Genomic DNA, 27245 nt, shown 5'->3' on the forward strand with positions numbered 1-27245 from the left:
AGCATGCAAATAAGAACAACCTACCATTTAGTCCATTCACTTTCTCGTGCTGAATGTGTGGGAAAGAGTTTAGGATTCATTCTCTCGAGCTGAACCCATGACAACCTAATACCCACAAACCATCAATTCAGTAATCTTGGTTTTAAAACCTCTGTCTCGAGCAAGCCAAAAACACGAAGGTAGAGTTGCATTTGCAACTACAACCCTTTAAGTTGAACCACAATTACTGATTGAAATCACTTTTAAACAACATTTAAACCAACAATTAGCAATACCCACAAGCTAAATCAACCCATAATCACATAATCACACCCCAAGAATTGGGGTTTTATCTATACATCATAAAAAGATAGAACTTGTTACCAAATTGTGTTTTCATCAACAAGGCAAGATTAATTTCGTCTTTACAAAGGTTCAAATTGAAGAATCTCAAAGACCCACTTCAAATTTCTCAAAAATGGAAAACTTCAATTCTTCAAAGCTAAGGAAATTTTTTTTCTCAATACTCAGAGTTCAAAACTCAAAATTCTAAAAATTAAAACTAAGATTATGATAAAAGGTCCTAAGATTAATGTTTGAAAATGTATTTATAGTTGCCAAAAATATGTTGCGAAGGGCCATTCGACGTAGTAAGTCGGGCTCACCGATTAGCTCGGCGATCCGCCCTTTGGTCAGGGCCATTGCCTTTTTGCTTTGGCCTTCAACATCCTCAAGTTCTGTAACTTTGGGCGATCTAACACTGCATTGCGGAACCACTTAACGACACGCCTAATGCTTCTTCTATCACCAAATTGATTTTCTCCTTCAGGGCTTGGCACACTGAAACTTTAGGCAGTGTAATGGCTATTCGACAACTCGCTAAAGGGACTCGACGATCACCAGACCTTCATTTCTTCGCTCTTTCAACTTGCTTAGTTCATTTTGGTAAGTTAGTGTCCATGCTTTGTTCCTTGATCCAAACACCTGGAAATCAAGGGTTTTACATCAGTTATTAGCTTAAAACAAGCATTTGAGGACACAAAATCTATCCAAATAAAGCCCTAAATAAGTCCAAATCGTGGACTCATCAACACCCCCTACTTAGACCTTTGCTTGTTCTCAAGTAAAACTCAAGCTCAACAGTTCAAAAAGGATGTCTCAAATAGTGCTACACAAGACTCAATCATGAATGCACACAAAAAGACTCAACTTACTCATGCTAGGATCAATTGTGCACTCAAAGATTCAAGTTGTGACTCACTATTATCAAAGATTCTCAAGTTCACCATACTTGCTTCAAATGCAAGTTCAAGCTCAACAAAGGTACTCAAATGCCCTCACACATAGGATGATTCCATATTCACACACAATGGTTCAATAATTTATAGCTCCGGAATCACAATCAACACTCACACTCACAAATATGAACACATGCATGACTCCACCCATAGGTTTGCCCTTATTTTCCAATCAACACTTGTTTCAGCTCACTCAAGATCAAAAAGGTCTTTTTAAGGCTTGAAACGGGGCTGAGTGTAAAGGTATGGTCATTTAGGCTCAGTGGCTGCTATCCTCATGAAATGTGGTATGAACAACACTTTATTTCCCTTTCTTCATCATTCTTATTCATGCTCACAAAGTCACTCCATTATTCACCTTCCATGAAACTTTGGACACCCCAATTTTCTTTTTGCAACTTTATTTCAAACTTTTTCATTCTTTTTTCTTTTTTTTTGTATGGAGAGGTTCCATCTTTTCCAAAACCAAGGGTCAAAGGGGACTTCTTTGCATTTCTTGATTTACTTTCTCTTTTCACCACACCCCCAACTTAGGCTTTTTGGCCTAAGTTGGCTATTCAAACGAACTACATTCCATGAGGATTAAGGGTGAAGGGATAAAGAAAGGTCACAATTTCATCAAGTTTCTTCCAAGAAAAGGCTAAGCTCAAAAGGTGCTCAAGCGAAGATCACACACTCACAAGGTAGGCCACAAAAGAGGTATAATGTCAAATTGTTTTACTCTTTTAAAATTGTTGCCTAAGATTATTTCAAGAGCTCATATCACTTGGTCAGCCAGACCAACATGGCAAATTCTAGGTGTCATCATACATGGTTCACGGTAAGCTCATCACACAAGGCATTGGCACCAAATGTCAAACAAGACTCCATACTTTTGCTAGTGTGCAATGATAATCACAAGACACTCATTCGAATATCGGCTAGTCACAACGAGACGCAAAAAGTTCACATATTATCTATGCAACTTCATTTGGCCTCATCGTAGCCGCACATTCATGTTTGTTAGATTGAGAGCACTATTCAAGTCATCGATATTGAACAAGACCGATACTCAAATTCACAAAAGAATAGCCATAATTAAATACACAAGAGGTGGCACAAAATTTTTGGGAAGGGTCCAAAAATCATTTACAATTAAAACAAAGAGCCACAAGTTCAAACATAAAAAACAGTGTCAAAACACAATACATAGCTTAAAACCCAATATATATACAAAAAATGTCAACAAAACAAGAGGTAGGTATGGAAGTACCTCACCCCACCACAAATAAAAAGCAATTTGTCCTCAAATGCAAGAAAAATATCCAAAAGTCAATAAAGAAAGACAAAGAGGGAGGTAAAGAGAAATCCTGTCTAAACAGTCACTCCATCTATCGGGGCATCAATGCCCGGTGCATCACTCTGATCTTGGGCATCAGTGCCCGGAGTCACGTCAACAATATCGGATCCACTAGGAGCTGCCATGGATGTCTCTGTCAGCGATGTCTGGATAACCGACTGTATAATCGTCTCCTCTAGATTTAGCAGGTCTCCATATATGATCTTCTACCTCACCTCTATCTGCTCCTCGTCAGTCTCTGCCTCCAACTCATCAGCTATTGTGCTATCCCTATGTGCATCTCCGGTGGTGGCCAGAGGAATCTCAGAAGTCTCTGGGGCATCTACATTATTCGCTGCCTCCAATAGGGAAGTGAAGTCAGTGGACTTCAAGTAGTCCACATCCTTCCTCAGATCCGCAACTTCATCTTTCAAAGTCGTAACCTCAAAAGTCTCTTCTTATCTGCTCTCACAAGCCTCAACTCTCATAGTGAGAGTGTCAATGGAAGTACGGAGGGGGTCAATGCAACAAGGATAACACTCTCAATCATCCATGGGACTGAACCCTCTAATCGGGTCACCCTCACATCATCTAAATGGGCCAGGTTCCCCATCTTTAGGATCATAGGTTGAGTAATCTTGTTGGGCTGGGATGCAGTAGAGGTACCGGGGGACTAGGAGGAAGAAGTGGGAGCAGATGTACCTGAAGGCTCGGAGGTCGGAGTAGGCAAAGATGCCTCTCTAGGTATCGAGTCAATATCTATCGGGGCTGATCTCCTCCTATCGGCCTCCTCTCGTGTGTACTCGACCTCTATACGTCGGATATCTATGGAGGAAGTGGGAGTCACCTCAAAATCTCTCGTTTCTTCACGAGAAACACCAGCACGCCGGCACAGCTCTGTAATTAGCACTAGGAATGGTAAGGAGGTATGGAGCTGCTTGGCCCTCATGGCAATCTCTTGCTTTATAAGGATCCCCATGTTTATGCTCCTCCTGGATATGATCGACCCAAGGCAGGCAACCTTGGGGTGCCGGAGGATGGACTCGTTCTGACAAGGCAGGATAGTGCTGCTGATGAATCCAAACCAGAACCGAGCAGCAATATTCAGGTCTCTCTTCTCGATGGGGCTCCTGCCTCGATCCACTTTGGGGTGGTATCAGAAATCAGAGGTGCCAACCAACCCTTCAAATCATCTAGGGACTGAGTAATAGGCAAGCCCTCATATGCAAATGTAGTAGCCAGATCCCTGTTGAGTACAATGTTAATGTACTTATTGCTGCACCTTACTTCCTTTCCTCGAACCATGATCGACTTCACTGGTCTGTAGGCACTGGCCTTCTTCTTCCCTTTGGGCACCAGCTCTCCGTATGTGGTATAAAACTTTCAGACCCATGCAGGAATGTAGGGGCCTCAGGGCCTGGTGAACTGCTCAAACTGATGGAAATGAAAGGTGTCCCTCACTGTGGGTATCTGCCCTTAAGGCCCTTTATAGATAACAACTTCTCCTTGAGAACAGTCTGCAACCCATCAACTTTTAATCTATTAAAAATCAGGGAGGAGGAACTACTGGTGGCACTGGAGCCACGGGAGGTGCCGGAGTTGGAACTGTATCTGTTGGAGAGGGAGTTGATGGGGCTCTGGCTGAATCAGGATGAGATCTAGCACGGATCTCAGCACGCTGGGACTATAATGGCTAATCATCATCCGGCTCAGAGAATGCAGCTTGGGAGCCCTCACTATCGGAGTCATGCTCCGGAACCTGGGATGCTGGCCTTTTCCCTTTGCTCTTGCCTCCCTTAGGAGGTTCTATTCTTCCCTTCTTGGGATGATTGGCTCCCCCTTCATTTATAGTTATACCTCATGCTCTTTTACGAGGCGGCATGTCAAGGTTGGTTCTAGCCATATCTACAAAAACATCGAAAAGAATTAAGAACAGTTCAAGCAAAGTTTGCAGAAAATAGTTTGTAGACAGACTCACCAAACCGTTCGGCGAGCCAGATCGGGCTCGTCGAAAGTATTGACTCAAAATTTTCTCAGAAATGGCATGTCGGCGATGGGAAGGGCCTTTCGGTGAATCGCCGATAGCATTTGGCGAGCAAGGACTAGCCCACCAAAAGTTATAGTGCATTTTATGGGTTAGGGGTGTAGAAAGGGTGATCAAGACGGACTTTCAGCGAGTCGCCGAGTGCACTCGGCGAACTCAGGCTTCTCGCTGAAAGTTATACAGCCCAACTTCTAATTAAGCATGAAATTAAAGGCAATAAGGAGAACTTCGGTGAACCGCCGAGTGGTTCGACGAGCTTGACCCAGCTCGCCAAACGGCCCAACCTGCCTACTTTCAACCCCAACTTCCAAATTTAACCCCGCAGCCCCTAAAAACAAAATCAAAACATGAACCCATTCAATTAGGCTAAGACCCATTACACCTATGCCTCTAGGATACTCAGACTTCTCCCGGTTTGGCCAAATTTGGCCATTTGATGACTTTTCCCTTAGGAATAACGCCAAACGCTCCATCATTGGGTAAAATACGTCATTTAACACAAATGCGGGTTACTTAGACTTCACCCGACTAGACCCAACATCAACAAAGAAACACCCAACAATTTTGATCAATTTTAAGGCATGCAAAATTTGGGAAATGACGATATCGACAACTTAAGCAAGATATTCAAATATAAATAGGCAATCAAGCATACAATTACGATCAGAGAGGCCCAACACACATCACTAAGATAAAGATAATTTGCAAATGAATAACAATCGCCAAATAAGAATTCCAGGTTTGGAAAATCAACCTTATAAGCCGAATAAACAAGTTGTAAAGCTAGGTGGCAACGAATCCAACTCCGAACACACAAATGACGACCAAAATGCAGTAAAAACACAAGAATTAGAAAAACTATTTCGGGTGTGAGTTTGGAAAGTTGAAAAGTGAGGGAATGTGAAAGAATTTGAACTATTGAACTATTGGCCTTTAAAAACCGTCCAGTTCTCGCCCATTCGGCGACATAAGTTTGGCTCACCGACACACTCGATGACACGCCGAAAGGGCACTTACCTCATCGAGTTTTACAGGACCACCAGTTAATGTGGGGGTTCAAACAGCGGACAAAATCATGATCGCCGACCTGGTCGGCGATTCGCCAATCTGCTTCTGGGCTCGCCAAGTTTTACAGACTTAAACCCTAGAATTCCTTGAGTTCAACGGTGGTCTAAGTCGGGCTCACCGACTTTTTCGGCTAGTCGTCGACTTCTTCGGTGAGTCACCGACTGGACTTTTAGCTCACCAACCTGCACTTTTCAATCACATCTAACACTTTAACCTGCACAATCAACACACCATAATTTCAAAACTCCCAAAAGAAAGCAAATAAAACTTAGGTTGCCTCCCAAGCAGCGCCTTAGTTAACGTCGTGGCACGACGCAAATCCCTACTTAGGTTTTATTCCTTGGGTTTGCCTCAGTGTCACAAGATAACCCCTTTTTTGGCTGTGGGTAGAGACAAGACATCACTTGGTCCATTTGGGACTCTAGTAGCTGAATGAATATAGAATGAGAGGTTGGCATCTCATTCAAAGGAGGGTGGTCCATTGGGTCACCATTGCAACCAGATATGCTAAATTTCTCTCCTCAACAAGCAACACGAAAACCAAAACTAAAGGTAAGCAGATTCGACTATAACTAACAAGAACAAAATTCAACTTAACTAAAGAATCTTAACCAACACCACTTCCCAGCCGCGGCGACATTTTGATATAACGTCTCAAGGACACTTCATCCAATTCTAAGTGTCAACAATCACTACTCAGTATAATGACCCAACTAAATGAGTTGGGATTGAATCCCACAGGGAGTGGTACGTGTTTAAGATTCAAAAGTAAAGTACGAATATGTTCTAATCAGCCATAGAAATAGACATTTACGAGTAAAAACATAATTCAAATAAAGGGGTGACACGAATGTCAAATATGAGCTACAACAACATCAAATAACACGAATTAACAAATAATAAGACGGGTTCTTGGGATGTGATTGGATTATATGCTAATATAGACAAATGGGTGATTGCAACTGTTAGTGAATAGCTGTAAATCAGTGAATAAGCTAGACTTTAGAGGGGATAAACTTTCTCTCGAACAATTTACCCCGAATCAAGTTGGTTTCTCTCGAACACCAACAAGCATGCAAATAAGAACAACCTACGCTTTAGTCCATTCACTCTCTCGAGCTGAATGTGTGGAAAAGGGTTTAGGATTCACTCTCTCGAGCTGAACCCAGGACAACCCAATACCCACAGACTATCAATTCAGTAATCTTGGTTTTAAAACCTCTGTCTCGAGCAAGCCAAAAACACGAAGGTAGAGTTGCATTTGCAACTACAACCCTTTAAGTTGAACCACAATTACTGATTGAAATCACTTTTAAACAACATTTAAACCAACAATTAGCAATACCCACAAGCTAAATCAACCCATAATCACATAATCACACCCCAAGAATTGAGGTTTTAGCTAAACATCATAAAAAGATAGAAATCGTTACCAAATTGTGTTTTCATCAAGTGGGTAAGATTAATTTCATCTTTACAAAGGTCCAAATTGAAGAATCTCAAAGACCCACTTCTAATTTCTCAAAAATGGAAAACGTCAATTCTTCAAAGCTAAGGAAAAGTTTTTTCTCAATACTCAGATTCGAAACTCAAAATTCTAAAAATTGAAACTAAGATTATGATAAAAGGTCAGAAGATTAATGCTTTAAAATGTATTTATAGTTGCCAAAAATATGTTGTGAAGGGCCATTAGGCGCAGGAAGTTGGGCTCGCCGATCAGTTCGGCGATCTGCCCTTTGGTCAGTTCCATCGCCTTTGGGCGATCCAACACTGCATCGCGAAACCACTCGGTGACACGCCGAATGCTTATTCTATCGCCAAATTGATTTTCTCTTTCAGGGCTTAGCACACTGGAACTTTAGGCGGGGTAATGGCCATTCGGCGACTCGCCTGAGGGACTCAGTGACCACCAAGCCTTCATTTTCTTCGCTCTTTCAGCTTGCTTCGTTCCTTTTTACAAGTTAGTGTCCATGCTTTGTTTCTTGTTCCAAACACCTAGAAATCAAGGGTTTTACATCAGTTATTGGCACAAAACAAGCATTTGAGGACACAAAATCTATCCAAATAAAGCGCTAAATGAGTCCAAATTGTGGACTCATCATACACCCTAGACGTGACATGATGTATAAGACTTCGAGATTTCTTACACAAGCCACTTGACATATATACAAAATAAGATAATAGAAAAAAGAAAGAAAAATCTCATATCTATAGAAAATATTTTGACAAAAAAGCGACAGTCTAATCATAGTCTCGACAAACCATTCTACTACATCAAGATTGGTTGGGATGTAACCCATACACCACATACAACATTGGAAAACTGAAAACAAAGTATAGATAACATGATCCTCAGAACATGAGGACTCACCAAGTCTTCACAAAGCAATCTAATAGCCACGAGTCGGAGGAGAAAGATCATCGGACCCTACATCGGTTAAACAATGTATGCATAAGTATGCATTAGTATATGGAATGTACTAAGTATGGGCAACATACAAAATAGATATGGTACCATGAAAGGCTTAAAGCTTGTAAGACATGACAAATATTTGAACATTTATAAATCTTAAAGAGCAATGGCATGTAAATCATGAAACATGGTCAATACGTTAAAATTAACAGACATAAGAAAAGTTTTAGAGAAACATAGTCTTATTTGGGATATTAACTTTAACCAACAATAAGACCATGAGAGCTATATCATGGAGTCCGGTATATCTCTCATACCGAAAGAAGGGATTTCTACTTGCCAAGGTAAAATCTGTACATATCATCTTTTGCTAAAGTGGATCCACTAGTGGCATCTTTTAACATAGTTTGGGACTAGAGGTTGTTACTAGAGACTAGCTTATTTGAGCCTCCACCTCAAAGTCCTCTCAGTGCGAAGTCTAAAACCCAACGGAATAGATAAAATTCAAATATCATTATAATATAGTAAAGTTAATGATCAATACCAACCCACATCTTTAAAATTAAAACATACAATAGCTCTTTGAATTCCAATTCAACATAGGTGAGATAACCTTTCCCCAATATGAATCCTTATGTGAGAAATACCTTTCACAATCATGATCATATTCATATGTGGGAAAACCTTTCACACTAACATTGATACTTTTATCTAAAAGCACCCTATCATCATAAACATTATTTTCATAAGACATGCATAATTCTTCAAAATTCATTGTTCATAGGTTCATCATACATTCACAGTTAAAATTTATAAATTAGGCATAGAATCAGTTTTGTATTGGAGAACCCAAACCTGAACAACTAGGCACAACATGGCTACCAATTTTTTCCTTGTCAAGTCTAGATGGAAAATCTCTCAAGCGATGTCCACTTTTGTCACAACCAAAACAATTATTTGTGCCCATCAAGTACCGTCCCTGATGACTCTTGCCACACTTTTTGCATGCAGGAACTAAAGATCCATTTACAACACCATTTTCTCCTTGAGGCTTAGGGTTACACACCCTTTCGTTATTGAACTTAGGAGCCAAAGCATTAGAGTGACCTTGATCATAAAACCTTTATTTGAACCTAGAATGACTAAGTACATAGAACCTCAAATGTACAAAGTCACCATCACTGGTCTTGCCCTCTTCACCTCTCTAGACCTTTCCTTAAGCTTTTCCTCTTCAATTTGCTGAGCATGAATCATTAGATGATAAATGTTCATTTTCTTAATTATCATGGTGGTACAACATTCCTTAACCGCCATTTCGAACACTCTAGAAACAAACTTGCTCTTCTTTGCCCTAGGATCGGTAAAAATAGTAGGAGCATATCTAGACAATTGTGTGAACTTCAAGACATACTCCTTTACACACTACAACAAAAAAACCTTTTAGTGGCAATAAATATACACATTTACAAAGAGTATTAAAGCCTTTACCAACATTAGTTAATTTCCATTGGTTCCAATGTCGCTATAGTCTTTAGGGACATATACAAAGAGTGCTAATTGTCGCTAAAAGTACATATTTAGTGGCAATTAAGATATTGCCGTTAATTAATTTTTGCTAAAGATCATTTTTGATATAGTGAAACTTATATTACCTTGATGAAGGTTAATGAATTCAAGAACCTTTTCCTCCCTCATCTCAAGGAAAAAGAACCTATCAAGGAAAACAACCTTAAATTTCTCCCAATCAAGAGAACCCGCATCAACCCCTCTCTCTTCCTTCTATTGAACCAAAGTTAAGAAACACCCTTAAGTTGAAAAGTGGCCACTCTACCTTTACCACCGCAGTTACTCCCATGATCATAAAAACCTTGTATGCCTTATCGATGAAAACTTGAGGATCTTCCTAAATCTTGGAACCATAAAACTATGGAGGATTCATTCTAGTGAAGTCCCTTACTCTAGTTGCACTGTACCCACATTTAGGTTCATGGGGACCACAACCTCCCTATTGGATTGAGCCGTCATGCCTTGGGCTAATACTAGAAAAGTAGCTCAAAAATCTGCATTAGTCATTGTTCAGCCAAAGGGTCGGCTAAAACTTGAAGAGCTTCTCGTTCCACATTCTCATTCACATTCCTCCTAACGTATGCTCTTCTAGGGGCTATATCTTGAAAGCATCAGATAACGATAATTAGGAGAGAGACATATATAGTTAAACTCTATCACACAAATTTAGAGTGATGAAAAACGTAGAATTTCCTAAACTTCTTATAGCTTCCAATTCATAAATGTGGCGCACTTCACAGTTATGAACACGACTCTACGTGACGTGTCTTATGAGACATCCTTGGGCCTTTTTAAACCTTGTATTCTAAATACCAAGTTTTTCACGATCTAAAGTATACCCTAGGCGTAACATGACATATATGACCCCGAGAGGCCCTACAAGTTCCCCCTAGAGTACATCATCCAATATAAAAGAAACAAAGAATTCAAAAGGGTCTTATATCATATAAGAGTTTTGACATAGCGGAAGTATATAATAAGTTTCAATAATCCATCTATTACACCATAAGGAGAGCTTTTGGGACGTAACCCATACATCAGTTACAAGTATAAAAACTAATGAAAAACATGAATGAGTACATGTATCTCGATCCTCAAAAATATGAGGACTCACCAAACTCCTTCAATCTGAAATAATCACTAGCCATGAAAGTGACAGTAGGAGCGTCAGACCCTAAATTAATGAGATAATGTAGGTACAAGTATGCATTAGTACATGGAATGTACTAAGTATAATAAATATACAAAATAGACATGGTAACATGAAATGCTTAAAACTTGTAAGGCATTACCAATATTTGAACATTGAAAATCTTAAAGAAGCAATGGATTGTAAATCATAAAAAATGGTCAATACATTGAAATTATGAGACATAAGAAAAATGTTATAGAAACATAGTCATTTTTGTGGAATATTAGATTTAACCGATAATAAGACCATGGGTGCTATATCATAGAATCTAGTATATCCCATATACCAAAAGAAGGGGATTCTACTTGACAAGGTAAAATCCGTACATATCATCTTTTGCTAAAGTGGATCCAGTAGCTGGGTCTTTTAAGACAATCCTATGGGGGCACGTAGCTTGGGACTAGAGGTTGCTACTAGAGACCAACCTATTTGAGCCTCCACCTCAAAGCCCTATCGGTCCTAAGTCTAAATACCAAGGGAATAGATAAAAGTCAAATATCATTATAACTTAGTAAATGAAATGATCAGTACCAATCCACATCTTTAAAATCAAAACATAGAGTAGCTCTTTAAAATGGAATTCAACGTAGGTGAGATAACCTTTCGCTAATTCTTATGTGAAAAATACTTTCCACAATAATGATCATATTCATATGTGAAAACACCTTTAACAATAACATTGATACTTTCCTCTAAAAGCACCCTATCACCATAAACATCATTTTCATAACACATGCATAATTATTCAAAATTCATAGTTCATGGGTTCATAGGTTCATCATAGATTCATAGTTGAAATTCATAAATTAGGCATGAGTGTATAATTTCAACTAAAGATCATGTATTAACATTGAATCATGACTTAGAAGACTTAATCCATAATAAAAATCATAACTGGAATAAAACCCATATAGAACTAGGTAGAACCCTTACTTGTTCAATTGAATTTGAAATTGAGATTTTGGAAACTTTGGGGATCCAATGGAGGAATGGACTCCATGGGTGAATACCCACATACCTTGATACTCCAAGACCAAGGAGGAGATATTGGAACACCTCAGACTTTGGTACGCCTAATATACTTTGAGTAGCAAGGTATGTGGATATTCTCCCTTGGAGTCCATTCCTCTATGGGGTCCCCAAAGTTTCTAGTTTCTCAATTTCAAATTCAGTTGAACAAGTTAGGGTTCTTCCTTGTTCTATATGGGTTTTCTTCCAATTATGAATTTTATTATGGATTAATTATTTTAATGCATGATTCAATGTTAATACTTGATATTTAGTTGAAATTATATTGATCCATGCCTAATTTATGATTTTCAACTATGAATCTATGATGAACCTATGAACCCATGAACTATGAATTTTGAAGAATTATGCATGTCTTATGAAAATGATGTTTATGTTGATAGGTTGCTTTTAGAAGAAAATATCAAATATTATTGTAAAAGTTTTACTCACATACAAATATGATCATGATTGTGAAAGGTATTTCTCACATATGAATTCACATTAGTGAAAGCTTTTCTCACCTATGTTGAATTGGAATTTAAGGAGCTAGTCTATGCTTTGATTTTAACAATGTGGATTGGTATTGATCATTTTCTTTCCTATGTTATAATGATATTTGACTTTTATCTATTCCATTGGGATTTTGACTTAGCAGCGAGAGAGGTTTGATGTGGAGGATCAAATAGGGTAGTCTCTAGTAGTAACCTTTAGTCCCAAATTACGTGCTGCCATAGGATTGTTTTGAAATACCTAGCTAGTGGATCCACTTTAGCAAAAGATGATATATACGAATTTTACCTTGGCAAGTAGAATCCCCTTCTTTTGGTATGCGGGATATACAAGATTACATGATATAACTCTTATGGTCTTATTGTAGGGTAAAGCTAATATCCCACAAAAATGATTATGTTTCTTCAAAGCTTTTCTAATGTCTCTTAATTTCAATGTATAAACCATGTTTTATGATTTACATGCCATTGCTTATTTAAGCTTTTAAATGTTCAAATATTAGTGATGCCTTACATGTTTTAAGCCATTCATATTACCATGTCTATTTATGTCTCTTGCCCCACACTTAGTTCATTACATGTACTGCATAGTTGTGCCTACATTGTCACATTAATGTAGGGTTCAGTGCTCCTACCGCTCACTCTTGTGGCTAGTGATTCTTTCGAATTGCAAGATTTTGGTGAGTGCTCATGTTTCGAGGACTGAGATACATTTACTCATTCATGCTTTTCATTAGTTTTCAGATTTTATGTGATATATGGGTTATGTCCTAATCATTTTCCTAATGATGTAGTGTATGGCTTATTGAGACTTATGATAGACTTCCGCTATGTCAAAACTCTTTTATGATATAAGACTATGACTTTGAATTCTTTATTTTTTTTTATCTTGTATGATGTATTCTATGTAGCTTGTGTAGGGTATCTCGGATTCCTATGCGCCATGTTACCCCAATGTATACTTTTGGTCATGACATAAGGTATAGTTTCTCCCTCCTCTCTTGATCAATGCTTGAAATTGGTGAGTTAGTTGTAACAGGGTTGATTCTGACCCTTAGTTTTTGATCATGATTGGTGTTGAAAACTTAATTTTATGGAGCAATGCTCTTGATTAATATTGTGTACTGGGTGTTAACTAAAATTTGGGTGTTAGGGCATTGCATTTCGTGTTAAAAACACACGAGAAAAGGTTTCTCATAACGTGTTTGATGAAATGACAAAGTGAATTTTTTTTTGGGTTGAATATTTATATGCGAGCGCGATATCTCATCTCGCGATCGCGATGTGTTAAATTTTATAATTTCGCATTCACGATGTCTAATACCGCAATTACGATGGCTTAAAAAGGCGAGGTTCGTGATCACGCATGTCGATCTCACGATCACGATGAATCGTCTTCCTTTCAGAAATTCTGTCAAAAATAGTAGCTTCACTCCTTTTCCCCGATTTCTTTTTCACTCATTAGTTTGGCCTAATTGCTTGATAACTTGCTTTATGTGCCTATGAATTCATTTGACATGTATTCATATTGTATAGGTACTAAGTTTGCAAAAGCATTGTCAACAATGTCAACCAAGTTGAGGAGCAAATGCAAGAAAATGTTATTGGGGATGAAATCTTTGATCGTTACTGGTCTGTGCCTACTAAATGCCACTTATTGCATGATCGCCTCCTCAAAAAGAATATAAAAAAGGAGAGGGATATTTTCTTAACAAATCTTCTGAAGCGCATGCCAGACGTCTATGAGCAATTGGAGGATAGTGGATGGATGTGTTTTGCGGTGAGCCTATCCTGGCTAACTACGTGGTAGTTCGTGAGTTCTATGCCAATTCCGCCAAAATCATTTTTTTGGTGACTTGATTGTTATGGTCTGAGGCAAACAAGTTTGTATTTACTCTGCGAGGATGAATAATTACTATGGTCTTTCTGATGCCGATAATAATGTTCACACGAAAAGGGTAAGGGAAACGGGCCAAGAGTGGTTTGTGACGTCCTTGCATGGGGCCATATGCCTAAATGGATTGAGTACAACAACTAGATTGACTCCTCAGAAATCATAGCTGAAGCCAAAACTTGGATTTCCTTCATATTTAGTAAGGTAATTCCTTCGAAAAATGAGACCATAGTGTTTCTTGATAGGGCACCTCTATTTTATGCCATAACAGAGGGGATTCATTTTAATGTTGGGTAGATCATTGCACAACACATTCATGAGGTTGTCTTGGAAACTACAAAGAGTGTCTCTTACCCTTATTTGATTACCTATCTATGCCTTAAATATGAAGTGGAGCAACGCGAGGAGTACCAAAGGCCCTATCCACCCACTCATGAAAAAGGGTCTAGGGCATGTGACTAATAAGAGAAAGATTGATGTGCAAGATCCAACATTAGGCACATTTGCTGAGGGTACTGCTTCACCTAGTTTAGACTCTACTCCTCCCCAAGCTAAGTAACTAAAGAGGGGACCACCAGAAGTAGTCCACTTATCAAGACATCTACATGTGATGGACACTCAGATTCACTTGCAGATTCAGGAGTTGACTCGGAGTCTTCCTAAAGGACTTGGAGAGAGCTTCTCGACCTCATGTAGTGCTACTTATAGCCTTTCCACTCTAGTATAGAATCAACAGATTCTCAAAATCAAGATGGCAAAAATGGAGAGGAGGTAGAAAAACATGAACGAGCATGAAAAACAAAAAAGCAAGTTTTTGAACAAGATGATGAGTACACTCGTTGGGAGATGAGGATGATGATGATGTCCTTTCAAACCCCAATAGCTTATCCGATGAGTGATGATCTTTGCAGGGAGTCCATCATATTCTCTTTTTGATTGTGGTACTGTATGGACACAATTACATTTTCAGGTACCTCCCTTGTTGGGCTTATTTTAGATTGATTTTACATTTGACTGTGCCCTTGTCGGGCTTGTTTTTATTTTGATTTATTGATGATGTGCCATTACCGGGCTTGTTTTATTTTGATTGGTGGATGATGTGCCATTGCCGGGCTTTGTGATATATTATGTTGGGTTGGTTTATTATATTTTGTTTCTTGTAGTTGGTAAATTTTTAGTTTTTATTTTAAATAATTGAGATATGGATTGAAGATGCCTATGATAGATATAATGATGACTTTCTTAAGGGTAAATCATTGATTGATTGTGAGTGTTTGATTGGTGTTAGATGTGGCAAAGTCTGAGTAATCAACGCGAGATAGATTTATAAGGTTGCCCGATGATGGATTGGTTGACGAATTTCTGAAGGGCAAAATCGTTGTATTTTTGGGAAGGTTTTGACTTGGTTGGTACTAAGAACATAGACTTCCATGTGGAAAGTTTTGAATATACCCCTCCATTTTTGAAAGTTAAGCATGTCATGAATGATTTTGTGACAACTCTTACAACTCTTTTTGTTACTTTCAATTCATTAGCGGTTTAAATGTTTGAATAATGTCTTATGTTCGCTTTTTTCACCAAGAACTTGCTCGGTTGGTCTTGATTGAGTTTGATTGGAGAGATGATCTTAGGCTTTTTGTGATGTTCTTGAAGTCCACTTGACCTAAAAATCCCACATTTGCACTAAATATATCCTTAATTGTCCCCTTTGGGCCTAATCCTTTTTATTGGCAACCACATTACAAGCCTTATCCTTTTTGAAAGAGTAACCCTCTATTGAACCCAACCCTTCCCTTCTTGAACTTGAAGTTTGAGAGTTGAGACTAAAAGCCTAAGTTGGGGTGTTATGCGAAAATCATAGAAGGGATGCTTACCACATGAGGGCTTGATACACACACACACACACACACACACACACATATATATATATATCACCTTAAAAACGTGAACTCCTAACTTGAATGCTAAATTACTATAATATCTCTAACTTATGTTGTGACTTTTTCGATGAGTTGTGACTTTTCTGATAAGTTGTGACTTTTTCAAAGGGTTATGATTTTTCGATAAGTTGTGACTTTTCCAAAGAGTTGTGACTTTTTCAATTAGTTGTGACTTCTTGGAAAGGTTATGACTTTTTAGATAAGACACAATAAACACTTGTTCATACTACCCTTTGTTGACTATAAATAGAGGGATTGCCTCTCATTATTCAACCACAATTTTTTTAATCTTCTACTATTCTTCTTCTTGCATTTAATTTTTTTTCCTGTGATTTATTGTCGTTGAGTGAGTTCGAAGTTTAGCGGAATATGAGGTACCACTATTCTAATGAAGTAAATTGTTCTATCATAAGAGGGTATATTATTTAACCTCGAGTGAGGAAAATAATTCTGATTATATTATAATTATTTTTTTGCTTAGTATATACATTAGTATGTAATGTTCCAATATATGAAGTTAACATGATGTAGTCTAAATTCATTTATTTTTGTTAACAATTTCTCTTGTGATGTAAATATATGATTCTAAATATCTTTTTCAAAAATTATTAAACTTCTCTAGAGTTAGAGAATTGTCACAATTTGTTTTTTGATACTCAATACAAAATAATGACTTTATTTATCAGTGCTACTTATGTGATTTAGATTGTCAGGAAGTTTGCTTCAAAATAGTTATTACTATATAAACATTGTCTTTTTATTTTATTGATTTAATATTTCTTAATAGTTAAGTATTTTCGATGAAAAAATGTATATGACTTGTAATAACGTAAGTTAAAATTTGTATTAGTTTAATTTTTATTGTAGTCTAAATTCATTTGTTTTTGTTAACAATTTCTCTTGTGATGTAGATATATGCTTCTAAATATCTTTTTCCAAAATTAGTTAACTTCTCAAGAGTTAGAGAATTGTCACGATTTCTTTTTTTTATTCCCAAGACAAAATAATGACTTTATTTATCAATGCTACTTATGTGATTTAGATTGTCCGGAAGTTTGCTTCAAAATAGTTATTACTATATAAACATTGCCCTTTTGTTTTACTGATTCACTATTTGTTAATATTTCAGTGTTTTCAACAAAGAAAAGTTCATATGAGTTGTAATAGTGCCAGCTAAAGTTTGTATTAGTTTAATATTTATTGTAATATAAATTCATTTATTTTTGTTAGCAATTTCTCGTGTGATGTAGATATATGTTTCTTAATATCTTTTCCCAAAATTTGTAAACTTCTCAAGAGTTAGAGAATTGTCACGATTTATTTTTTTTATGCTCAAGACAAAAAAATAAATTTATTTATCAATGCTATTGATCTAATTTTGATAGTTTGGAAGTTTTCTTCAAGATAGTTATTTGTATGTAAGCATTGCCCTTTTGTTTTACTAATTTTCTATTTCTTAATATTTCAGTATTTTCGATGAAGAAAAGTTCATACCTATAAAAAAAAGTAACTTTAATTAAAAGTCCTATTTATTTATGTAAATATAAAATTTATTAGAAATACATCGATTGAACATTAATTCATTAGTTATACCATTATAAATTCTCTTAGTTATTAGAAATTATTGCAAATGTTATCCACACTCTTTTACACTCTTTTGTTATAATATTATGAATTCTTATAGTTATTACATTAATTATTTCTATCTTTCATCTTTCCTTATATTAACTTTTGACCAATAATTTTTCATATTATTATACCTCCCCTATATATGTGATAACACGGTATTGATATTTTTCCTTGGACAAATCATACTTGGTTGAATAAATTGAAAATTGTTTACCAGTATATGAACTATATCGTTGTTGGGTGTAAGATAAACATGTGATCATATATATGATTTCATAGATAGAATATATTTTTTAATTTTATTTTTTTGTTTTTTCAGTAAAAAAAATAAGAAACCTTTCTCAGTTAACTATGGACCTTCATATAACTATCTTTGATTTATGTACACAGTCAACCGAGAAGTCACATATTAGAGCCAACAAAAAGAACGTCATCTTTTATGTTATAATTTACAAAATAAAAATTAATATACAAAAATAGTTTTAAAAAATAAAATGTAGTTGTTCTCCACATGTTCATATGACATCTAAACAGGTTAAGTGGAATATACATGCAAAACACATCTGGTTAGATGGCAAGAAAAATACACAACAAATATCATCTATAAGTTAATATTAGTGAGATATGACTAATTACATGACTGAATCTCATCAAATTGAAATAAATATAGACATTATTGCATTTAACTAATAAATTTTTTCATTGACCATCTTTATAAGTTCGTGTGAATAAGAGATATATATATGATGATCCACATTGAACATTCACAAAAGAATCTGCAATATTATTTTGTGCAAAACATATTATTCACATCTTCGCTTAAATTTTCTGAATTGATAATCACGTGCAATGCACATGTCTAAAAACTAGTATATATATATATATATATATAAGAATTTGATAATGTAGGAAAAGTTTCAAAGAAAAGATATGAATAAATGAGACTTGAATCCTTCAGAAGTTGAAAATGGTTGCATGTGGGGCATCTAGAGTGGAATAGAAAGGAAAAATAAAAATATATTGTGAAAGGTGCATTGAGTTGAAAAATGAAGAAAAAGTACAAAGTTGGTGTAGTGTCACGACCCGAGTCTATACCCCGAAAGTGACACGTCGTGCAAGACTCCACAAGCCTCATAACATTCATAACATTTGATACAAGGAAAATGGTACGGAATCAAAACATATTTAAATCCATACAATCAAAACTTTATTTAAAACACTTGAAACACAGAGGAAGTCTATTGTCTCACATGGCCATAAAAAAATAATATCCGAAACAAAAGTAGGGTCACGACCCTTTTCAATCGAAAAGTCTAACAATAGTCTTTCACATGAAAGAAAATGAAACTTCAAGGACTTGTCCTCGATCTATGAGGACATACCACTTAGTCTTGGAGAATCTCAAATCCAAGCTTCAACTTGAGAGAAAGCAACTCACTTGCCGGAACCTACAGTTGTAGTAAAATATGAAGATATATGGGTTAACACAATTAAGTACTAAGTATGATAGGCATGCAAAAACATGCTTAAAACGGACATTTTGTTTGAAAATCATGATATATGCCAATTTGAGAAAACTTCATGAACATAAGAATAAGAGACATAATATACAACCATAACCAACATACAAGTCATTTCTTCACATTTGAACATAATCAACATACATGACATTTCATTACATTAAGCTTTCACCTCAAGTAACCCCAAGCCATGCCTTGTGCAATGTATGAATAGTGTCCCATACCACCATCCATACTAGATACCACATTAAGGCCACCAAAAGTGAACTTACCGTTCATCTTATCCATCTTCATACAATACTCATACATAAGAGACATAAACATTACATAAGGTATGACAAGGAAGAAACTCCTAATACAATCCAAGTATAGCATGCATCATTACATTAAGCATATAAGAGTCAACATTCTTCATTAACTTCATTTAGAGAACTTTCATACATTAGTCATTAAGACCTTAGAGAACTAACTATAGCCCTCTCAAAGCCTACTTGTGCAATGCATGGATGACATCCCATACTACCACCCACACTTCATAGAACTCATCAAGAAACCATAATGCACATCTCACATGATGGGAATAAGCGTTTAGCCGACATAGACCAAGTGAGCTAGATATGGAATCCGGTGTCATGAATCCCCACACCGTAAAGAGGTGGTCTACTTGCCTAAGGTAAGACCAGTAACATTTATCTTAAGTGGATACACTAGCTAGGACCTATGCGAGCATATAGTTATGGGATATGAAAGATGTTCATTGAAATCCAGCCTAACGTAGGGAGAACTTCCATCTTACCATATCCTCTCGGTACTTAGCTTACATTCCCATAGAGTAGTTTCATTTCCATTACATTATTGTACTAGAGAGGGCTACCAACATTAGGCCTACCGACCCAAAGTACATTACACTTGAAAGGGCCACTACCATTAGGTCTACCACTTCAAGGTACATTATAAGGATAACTTATTGACTTCCCAAGAAAGCGCCACCAACATTAGGTCTACCACTTCAAGGTTCATCATTTCACACAAGAAAGGGCCACCACCATTTGGTCTACCGCTTCAAGGTTTAACATCACATTAGTTTCTAGACTCACTATGAAGGGCTACCAACATTAGGTCTACCGGATCATGTCATAGCCTAGAATACTTCATCATTCATTTAGGAAAGGTATACCAACATTAGGTCTACTGATTCTAAGTAATCATTACATTCATTAGTCATTTATGAAAGAGCTACCAACATTAGGTCTACCGATTCCATGATCATTAAGTCAATACACATTTATTTCAAAAGAAAAGGATGCCTTAGCCTACCAATTCAAGATACTTCATTCAAGATCACATTCATCAATACAAGAAAAGGATGCCTTAGCCTACCAATTCAAGATACAATATTCACATTACTTTCATTCATTCAAGAAAATGATGCTAAGAGCCTACCAATTCAAGATATACATCATCTAGAAGAAAAACTTTCACATTCTATCATCACCATTCATGAGTGTTAATTGAGAATATGCTTTCAATCATAACATTATTTTATTCTAAACATGATCATAAAACTTTCATTGAGATCGCACATACATATTTCACATCATAGTAATTCACAGATCCTTCATGAACTTGCCTTTCAAGGCTATGAACCAACATCAACCCATAAATCTAAGATACTACAACAGATAAGGAAATTGACATGATTCAATCATTAATCCAATATAACATAAACAAATCAACATACTTCTATGATCAATGAGTTCTCAATCTCAAATCACAATTTAGGAATTTGGGGGAAATCATGGGTTCAAGGGAGAAATAATCTTAATTCATCTTTAAATCCACAATTCATTCATAATTCAATGCAATAAAGCCTTTGAAAAACGTTTGGAATCGAACCCATGCATAGATTGAAAACTAGGGCTTTGGGGAAAACATTGGAGACTTGAAATTACTTTTGAAATTGGCTCCTTGAAAGAAACTAAGTCACGGATGAAGACCACCATACCTTCTATGGAAGAAATCCAAGAAAATCTCTTGAAAAATATGAAGACTTGACCTTGAGAGCTTGAATCCTTTACCTCCAATGGAGGTTTCTAAAGAGAGAACTTTTGAGAAGAGAGGTTTCTAACTCTGGGGTGTTTTGAGATAATGAATTCTAAAATAGCGTTTAATACTTTAAAAACTCTTAAAATACTTTAATAAACCAATAAAAACCATGCATTAACTAAACTCAACTTAAAATGAATTACCAAATAGCCCTCACATTGGCTGAGACATTTGACAGCAAACAGTCATGACCCACGAACCACCACCCACGGACTGTGGGTGGGACCATGGGCCATTATGGTAAATCGTGGTTTGGTTCAGCAACTCACATTTTGGGGGCTTGACCTACGGAGGCCATCCATGGGGCGTGGATGGACCTACGAGGCGTAGGTCCACATCCGCAGGTCATCCCAAAAAAACAACTTTTAGGTTTTCTTAGGGTTTTGGGGTTTAGGCTTAGGATCCTCATCAAGGACACCTTGGGTGATCCTTGGGGAGTCTTACCTTGATGTTTAACCCCTAAACCCCTCAACAATAGCTTGGGACAACAATTTATACCCTCAAACCTCACATTAACTCAAACACACACTAGTTAGGCTCTAGTTTTAACTATTCATTTTACGGGTCATTACATGTAGTCACTTATACTTGAATGATATCCTAACCTTCCCCAAGCCTACATTACAAGATTCATAAAGTACTTTGAGATTTCCAATTGGATAAAGTTGAGTCAATCTTGATTGACAATATGGGCAAGCCTATGGTGTGACGTTTGTGTTCATGAGATGTTTTGTTATGAGTGTGAATGTTTGCATCTTTGTACCTTGTATTGTTAATACCTTGTGAGTGTGTTGGGACATTTATTTCCTTGTGAGGACACGTAAGTTGATAAAGTGGTGATTTTAAAAATTCCTAATTGAGTCAAGTGAGTATGAAAAAGAACTACAGTGAATTGAGTCAGTTCTTGAGTTTGAGTTATTGTTACTTAATGATTCTTGGTTTTTGAAAATATGCCATGAGAATGAGGGGTATTATTTTGTGAAACTTTTGCATATGGACTATTTGTTAGTACCAACCAAAGCCATTTCCTTTGTGCTTGATTAAAAAAAAGGTGAAATTGATTTATGATGTGTGTTGAAATGAGAGCCTCTTGTGTTTTTGATTTTATTTATTTGAGGAAAAGCAAAGTTTCTAACTTGGGTGTGTTGATGAGTGGTGGATTATCACTTATTTGAGGCTCTTACCATAATTATTTTTTCTTGCTTTAGTTTAGAATTACTGCTTTTAATGTGGTTTTCTTCATATTTTTAGGAAAATGAAATGGAGAGTAGATTTAGAAGATGTTTGAAGAAACAAAGTAGAATTGACGCAAGAAAAAGTTAATTGGGACAAAGTGGAATTGATAGAAGTTTACTCATCGCAATCGTGTGAAGCAGAGGTCGCAATTGTGTTGCACAAGAATTTAGATCTCCTGATTGCGTGGTCGCAATCACGTGACTCAGGGATACTACTCATCGTGGCCACATAAGTTAGTTATCGCGACTGAAAAGGGTAAAACACCTAGCACTTGGGCAGATTGAGAATTTCACCAAATTGACCTCAAAAACCCTTTTTACTCTCACCAACTGTCATTGTTGAAGATACATCATACGTTCCATATCAATTGAATAAAGAGAAGTTCATTTTCTTAGCTTAGAGTAGAGAAAAACTTGTAGATTTCAATTTGGGTTGAGACTTTGAAGGCAAGTTGCCTCACAATTTACATTTGGGTTTGAAGATTGTGTTCTTATTAGTAAAATCTCTTATTCCCTTCTTCTTTCCTTGATTTAAATTTCTAGAATTGTAGGTGTACTTGCTAATCAAGATTGGAGTTTTGTGCTAGAAATAGACAATTAATTTGGGTCTTTATTGCTTATTCTTATGTTTTTCTATGTGATTCCTTGCTTTCATGACTAGGGTTTAATCTAACTTTCATGCTTTAATGTATGATTTGAGAGTGCAAGCTCGAATCTAGATTTCGATCTACATGGGTTTCTTGAAAGCAAATCCATGAAGTGAAGAATTAGGTTACTAATCATTTTCGGCTTTGATTCATAAATTTGAGAAGAAAAGGAGATAATGTAGGTTTACTTTGTTGAATGCTAAACTTTCTAGAAAATAGGGGTTTAGATTAAGGTATTAGATTGTATTGTTGTTGAACACGATTAAAATCGAAAGGATATTACGTGATAAAGCACTTTGAGACCAAAAGAAGATGAGTGTTGAATGATAATGATCTAGCCTACCTTCGATTGATTTGCATGTGTTGAGATGGCACTGGATCGTTGAATGAGTATTGAGTTCCGAATTTTCTACATCCCAATTATCCCATGCTGGATATTGTCTTTGCCCAAATCTTTTGTTAGTTACCAGAATCGCTCTTAATTTGATAATTGTGTATATAGTGAGTTAGATTCAAACTTGTACTACTCATTCATTATATTTTCAATTATCGATAAATTGTTCTCTATGGGATTCGACCATGACTCTTAGTTGGGTACTTTTATTGACGATGACCGCTTACTCTTCAAACTTGTTTTGAGGGTAATTTGAGCGTTATCAAGATGCTACATGAATGTCACTTGGGTGTTTCATGGATTTGCAAATATTCAAAGTTACCTCATCTTCGTTCACCCGAAACCTCAATTCTTCACGTTCAACATCCACCAATGTTCTCCCAGTTGCTAAGAATGGCCTTCCCAAAATAATGGGAATTTCAGCTTCTATTTCACAATCTAAAATAACAAAATCAGACGAAAAAATGAACCGATCGACCTTCACCAAGATGTCATATAGTATCCCCATGGGATGTTTGATTGAACAGTCTGCCATCAATAGTCTCATTGTGGTTGCCTTCGGTTCACCCAATCCAAGTTGTTTGTATATCGCATAGGGCATTAGGTTGATGCTTGCTCCTAGGTCACATAAAGCTTTAGCGAATTGGAGCATGCCTATGGTGCATGGAATGGTGAATGCCCTAGGATCTTCCCTCTTTTTGATTAGCTCCTTAGTCATAATTGCACTGCAATTATGGAAACTTCAATTATCTCAAAATCCAAATTCCTCTTCTTCGTGACCAAATCTTTCATGAATTTGGCATATCCCTATATTTCCAATAATGTTTCCACTAGGGGGAGGTTGATTGATAGTATATTGAACACTGACAAGAATTTCTTGAACTTCTCATCTTTATTTTTCTTCTTTAAACATTGGGGAAATGGTGGAGGTATTTTGGGTAAAGGTTGCATGACTTTAGGAATTTGAACGTGTTGTTCCACTTCCTTTTGTGGTTCTTTGGCAAGGTTTTTATGAATAAGCAACTCTTGTTCCTCCATGCCTTCACCTTCTTCATGTTTTTGAACATCTTCATTTTCCATCACATTACCTATTGCTACCTTTCCGCTTAGAGTAACCACAGCCAACTCTCGATCGTCATCTTCTATCATTATTTTTGGTTTCAACTGAGCTGATAATAAACTCAGTTGGCCTTCAAGTGTCTTGATGGCGTTGGCATGATAATTCACTTTACTGTTCAATGATGAAAACTCATCTTTCATCCATTTCAACAAATCATCCGAACCTTGAACTTTGTCAAGTATGTGTGACAACAAGTCATTCAACAGGGGACTACTCGCATTATCTTTTGATTTTGGGCTTTCACTTGAGTGAGTATGGTTTTCCTCGTAATCATCTTCCCTCCTCCAATAATCATTTTACTCAGCCCAATCTTGATAGTATATCCTTTGTTCTTCTCCCCTATTATAGTTCCAACCTTGATTTCCGCCTCGCTGTAGAGAGCGTGGGTGGAAACCCTCCTCATATCTCTTGGAGTTCCAAAATTGATTTTGCACCTGCCTTGAGTAACCATAAGAAGAACCCTCCTCAACTTTAAACACTTCACATGTCTCCTTCATGAGCTCTTGTAGAACGTCCATTTGGGTCAACATCTTCTTGATATTATCATCCCTCTCGTTCTCTTTTCCAAGTTGCTCTTGCGTTAATCTAAAATGAAATGGAGAAACTTGATCCTCTTTGGTGTACCACACTTGGTTTATTCTAGTCATGTCATCCAGAAGAAATGAAGCCACCTTAAATGATTGTAACATTATTCCTCCTGGTACCAATTGATCAGCCACTCTTTTAGTAATCGAATCGAGACTCCGATAGAAATATTGAAGTAAAAAATCGTTTGGTAGCCCATGAGTTGGGCATTAAAGTAGGAGCTTTTTGAATCTCACCCACGTTTCATGGATGGGTTCCCCCTCCCGTCGCTTGAAACTTTGAATTTTGTCTCTAAGTTTCATCATCCTTGATGGAGGAAAGAATCTTGTGTTAAATGCTATAACCAGCTCCTCCCATGATGTAATGGAATTGTTTGGTAACTCGGCTAACCACTTATTAGCTTCTCCCATTAAGGACAATGGAAATAACCGCAGCCGAATTGACTCTTGAGACACATTTTTGAATGAAAAAGGGGTGCAAACCTCTGTAAAGTTTCTCAAATGCTCATGCGAGTCTTCGTAATCTAGCCCTCCATATAGTCCCCTCATTTGGAGAAGATGAAGAGTTGTGCTAGTCACTTCATACATCGCATTCTCATCAGTTTGTGGGATGCAAATTGCACCCATTCCACACGATTGAGCTGGGTTGTAGACACTATTGATGTCCTCTATACCATCTCGATGACCTGCTTCACTGTCATTCATCTCTTCCTTACTCATGTTCACTTCTACGTAGTCCAACCAACACTTACACAAAGCTGCCAAAACCAATTCAACTACAGCCAACAAAATTGAGAGTGTCAAATCTTCAATCAAAGAATTCTAAGTAACGCTACTCCCTGGTAGCGGCACCATTTTGATTAACGTATCAAGGCATTTCAACCAATACTGAACGCCAACGATCGTTTGTCAGTATAATTGTCACGACCCAAGCCTAGGGCCTGGACGTGACATGGCGAATTAGGAACCCGAAGGAACCCCAAACAAGCCTCTCAAACTTGTCATCACACTTCATCGGTCACGGAAGTACAATCAACATTAATTAACGGGAAATAGGGACTAACGGCAAACCATTTCAAAAAGACATCATAGAAGAAGAGTCAAACTCATTTACAAAATACTTGTCCAACGCACACCTCTACATACATAGATAGTACGGGGGCCATGACATACTACCGGGTCCCCTCATAGTCAAAATACAATTGCAAGCTAAAGTCTCAAAACATAGGAGTAGGAAACATAACATAGCCCTCGAATCATTGAGGTCTCACCAACAAACTCGGATAAGCACCGTACTAGCCACGTGAATGGAGAGAAGGATCAAGAGTAGCTCCGGTCCCTACATGGTGACATCATGTAGGCAAAATATGCGTTAGTACTTGGAATGTACTAAGTATGCGGGGTGCAACACAAAAATAGACAAGGACACAATCGAAATACAAGAAATAGTTTCATAGGCATTATGAATAACAATATGAGGATGCATGATCAAAGTGAAGTCAAAACATGTTTAAGTAAATCTATACTAATAGTAGATATCATATGTGTATGCATGATCCAACCAATCTATAACCCCAACTTAGGATGGGGGATGCCGTTCACACCCGGACACCCTGGTGGCAAGGTATAAACCCCTCACATGGTTGATGTTGGTCACACCCCAAGCATCCTAGGTGGTGAGATATAAACCTCTCACATGGTTGATGTTGGTCACACCCCAAGCATCCTAGGTGGTGAGATATAAACCTCTCACATGGTTGTCCGGTTCTTTTCCCCCG

At 37.0% G+C, this 27245-nt stretch overlaps 1 protein-coding gene across 1 annotated transcript; it reads right to left on the bottom strand.

The window, feature by feature from the left end:
• Nucleotides 1–24025: 24025 nt before the first annotated feature.
• LOC125859006 (uncharacterized) lies at nt 24026–25023 on the bottom strand. Its single transcript, XM_049538759.1, has 2 exons — nt 24632–25023; nt 24026–24488 (listed from the first exon to the last, which is right to left on the bottom strand). Exons 1-2 carry the CDS (start codon nt 25021–25023, stop codon nt 24026–24028), a joined length of 855 nt encoding a protein of 284 aa, XP_049394716.1.
• Nucleotides 25024–27245: the final 2222 nt, after the last annotated feature.

This window comes from Solanum stenotomum, chromosome 3, assembly GCF_019186545.1.
Source record: "Solanum stenotomum isolate F172 chromosome 3, ASM1918654v1, whole genome shotgun sequence".
Classification (NCBI taxonomy): Eukaryota; Viridiplantae; Streptophyta; class Magnoliopsida; order Solanales; family Solanaceae; genus Solanum; species Solanum stenotomum.

What these genes read in the sequence shown, in the direction of transcription:
- LOC125859006 (XM_049538759.1), bottom strand. Translation starts at nt 25,023, where the DNA reads ATGAAAGATGAGTTTTCATCATTGAACAGTAAAGTGAATTATCATGCC. An exon ending in GAGAAGTTCAAGAAATTCTT is followed by an intron (nt 24,489 to 24,631) that starts GTCAGTGTTCAA and finishes CCATAATTGCAG; the next exon opens with TGCAATTATGACTAAGGAGC.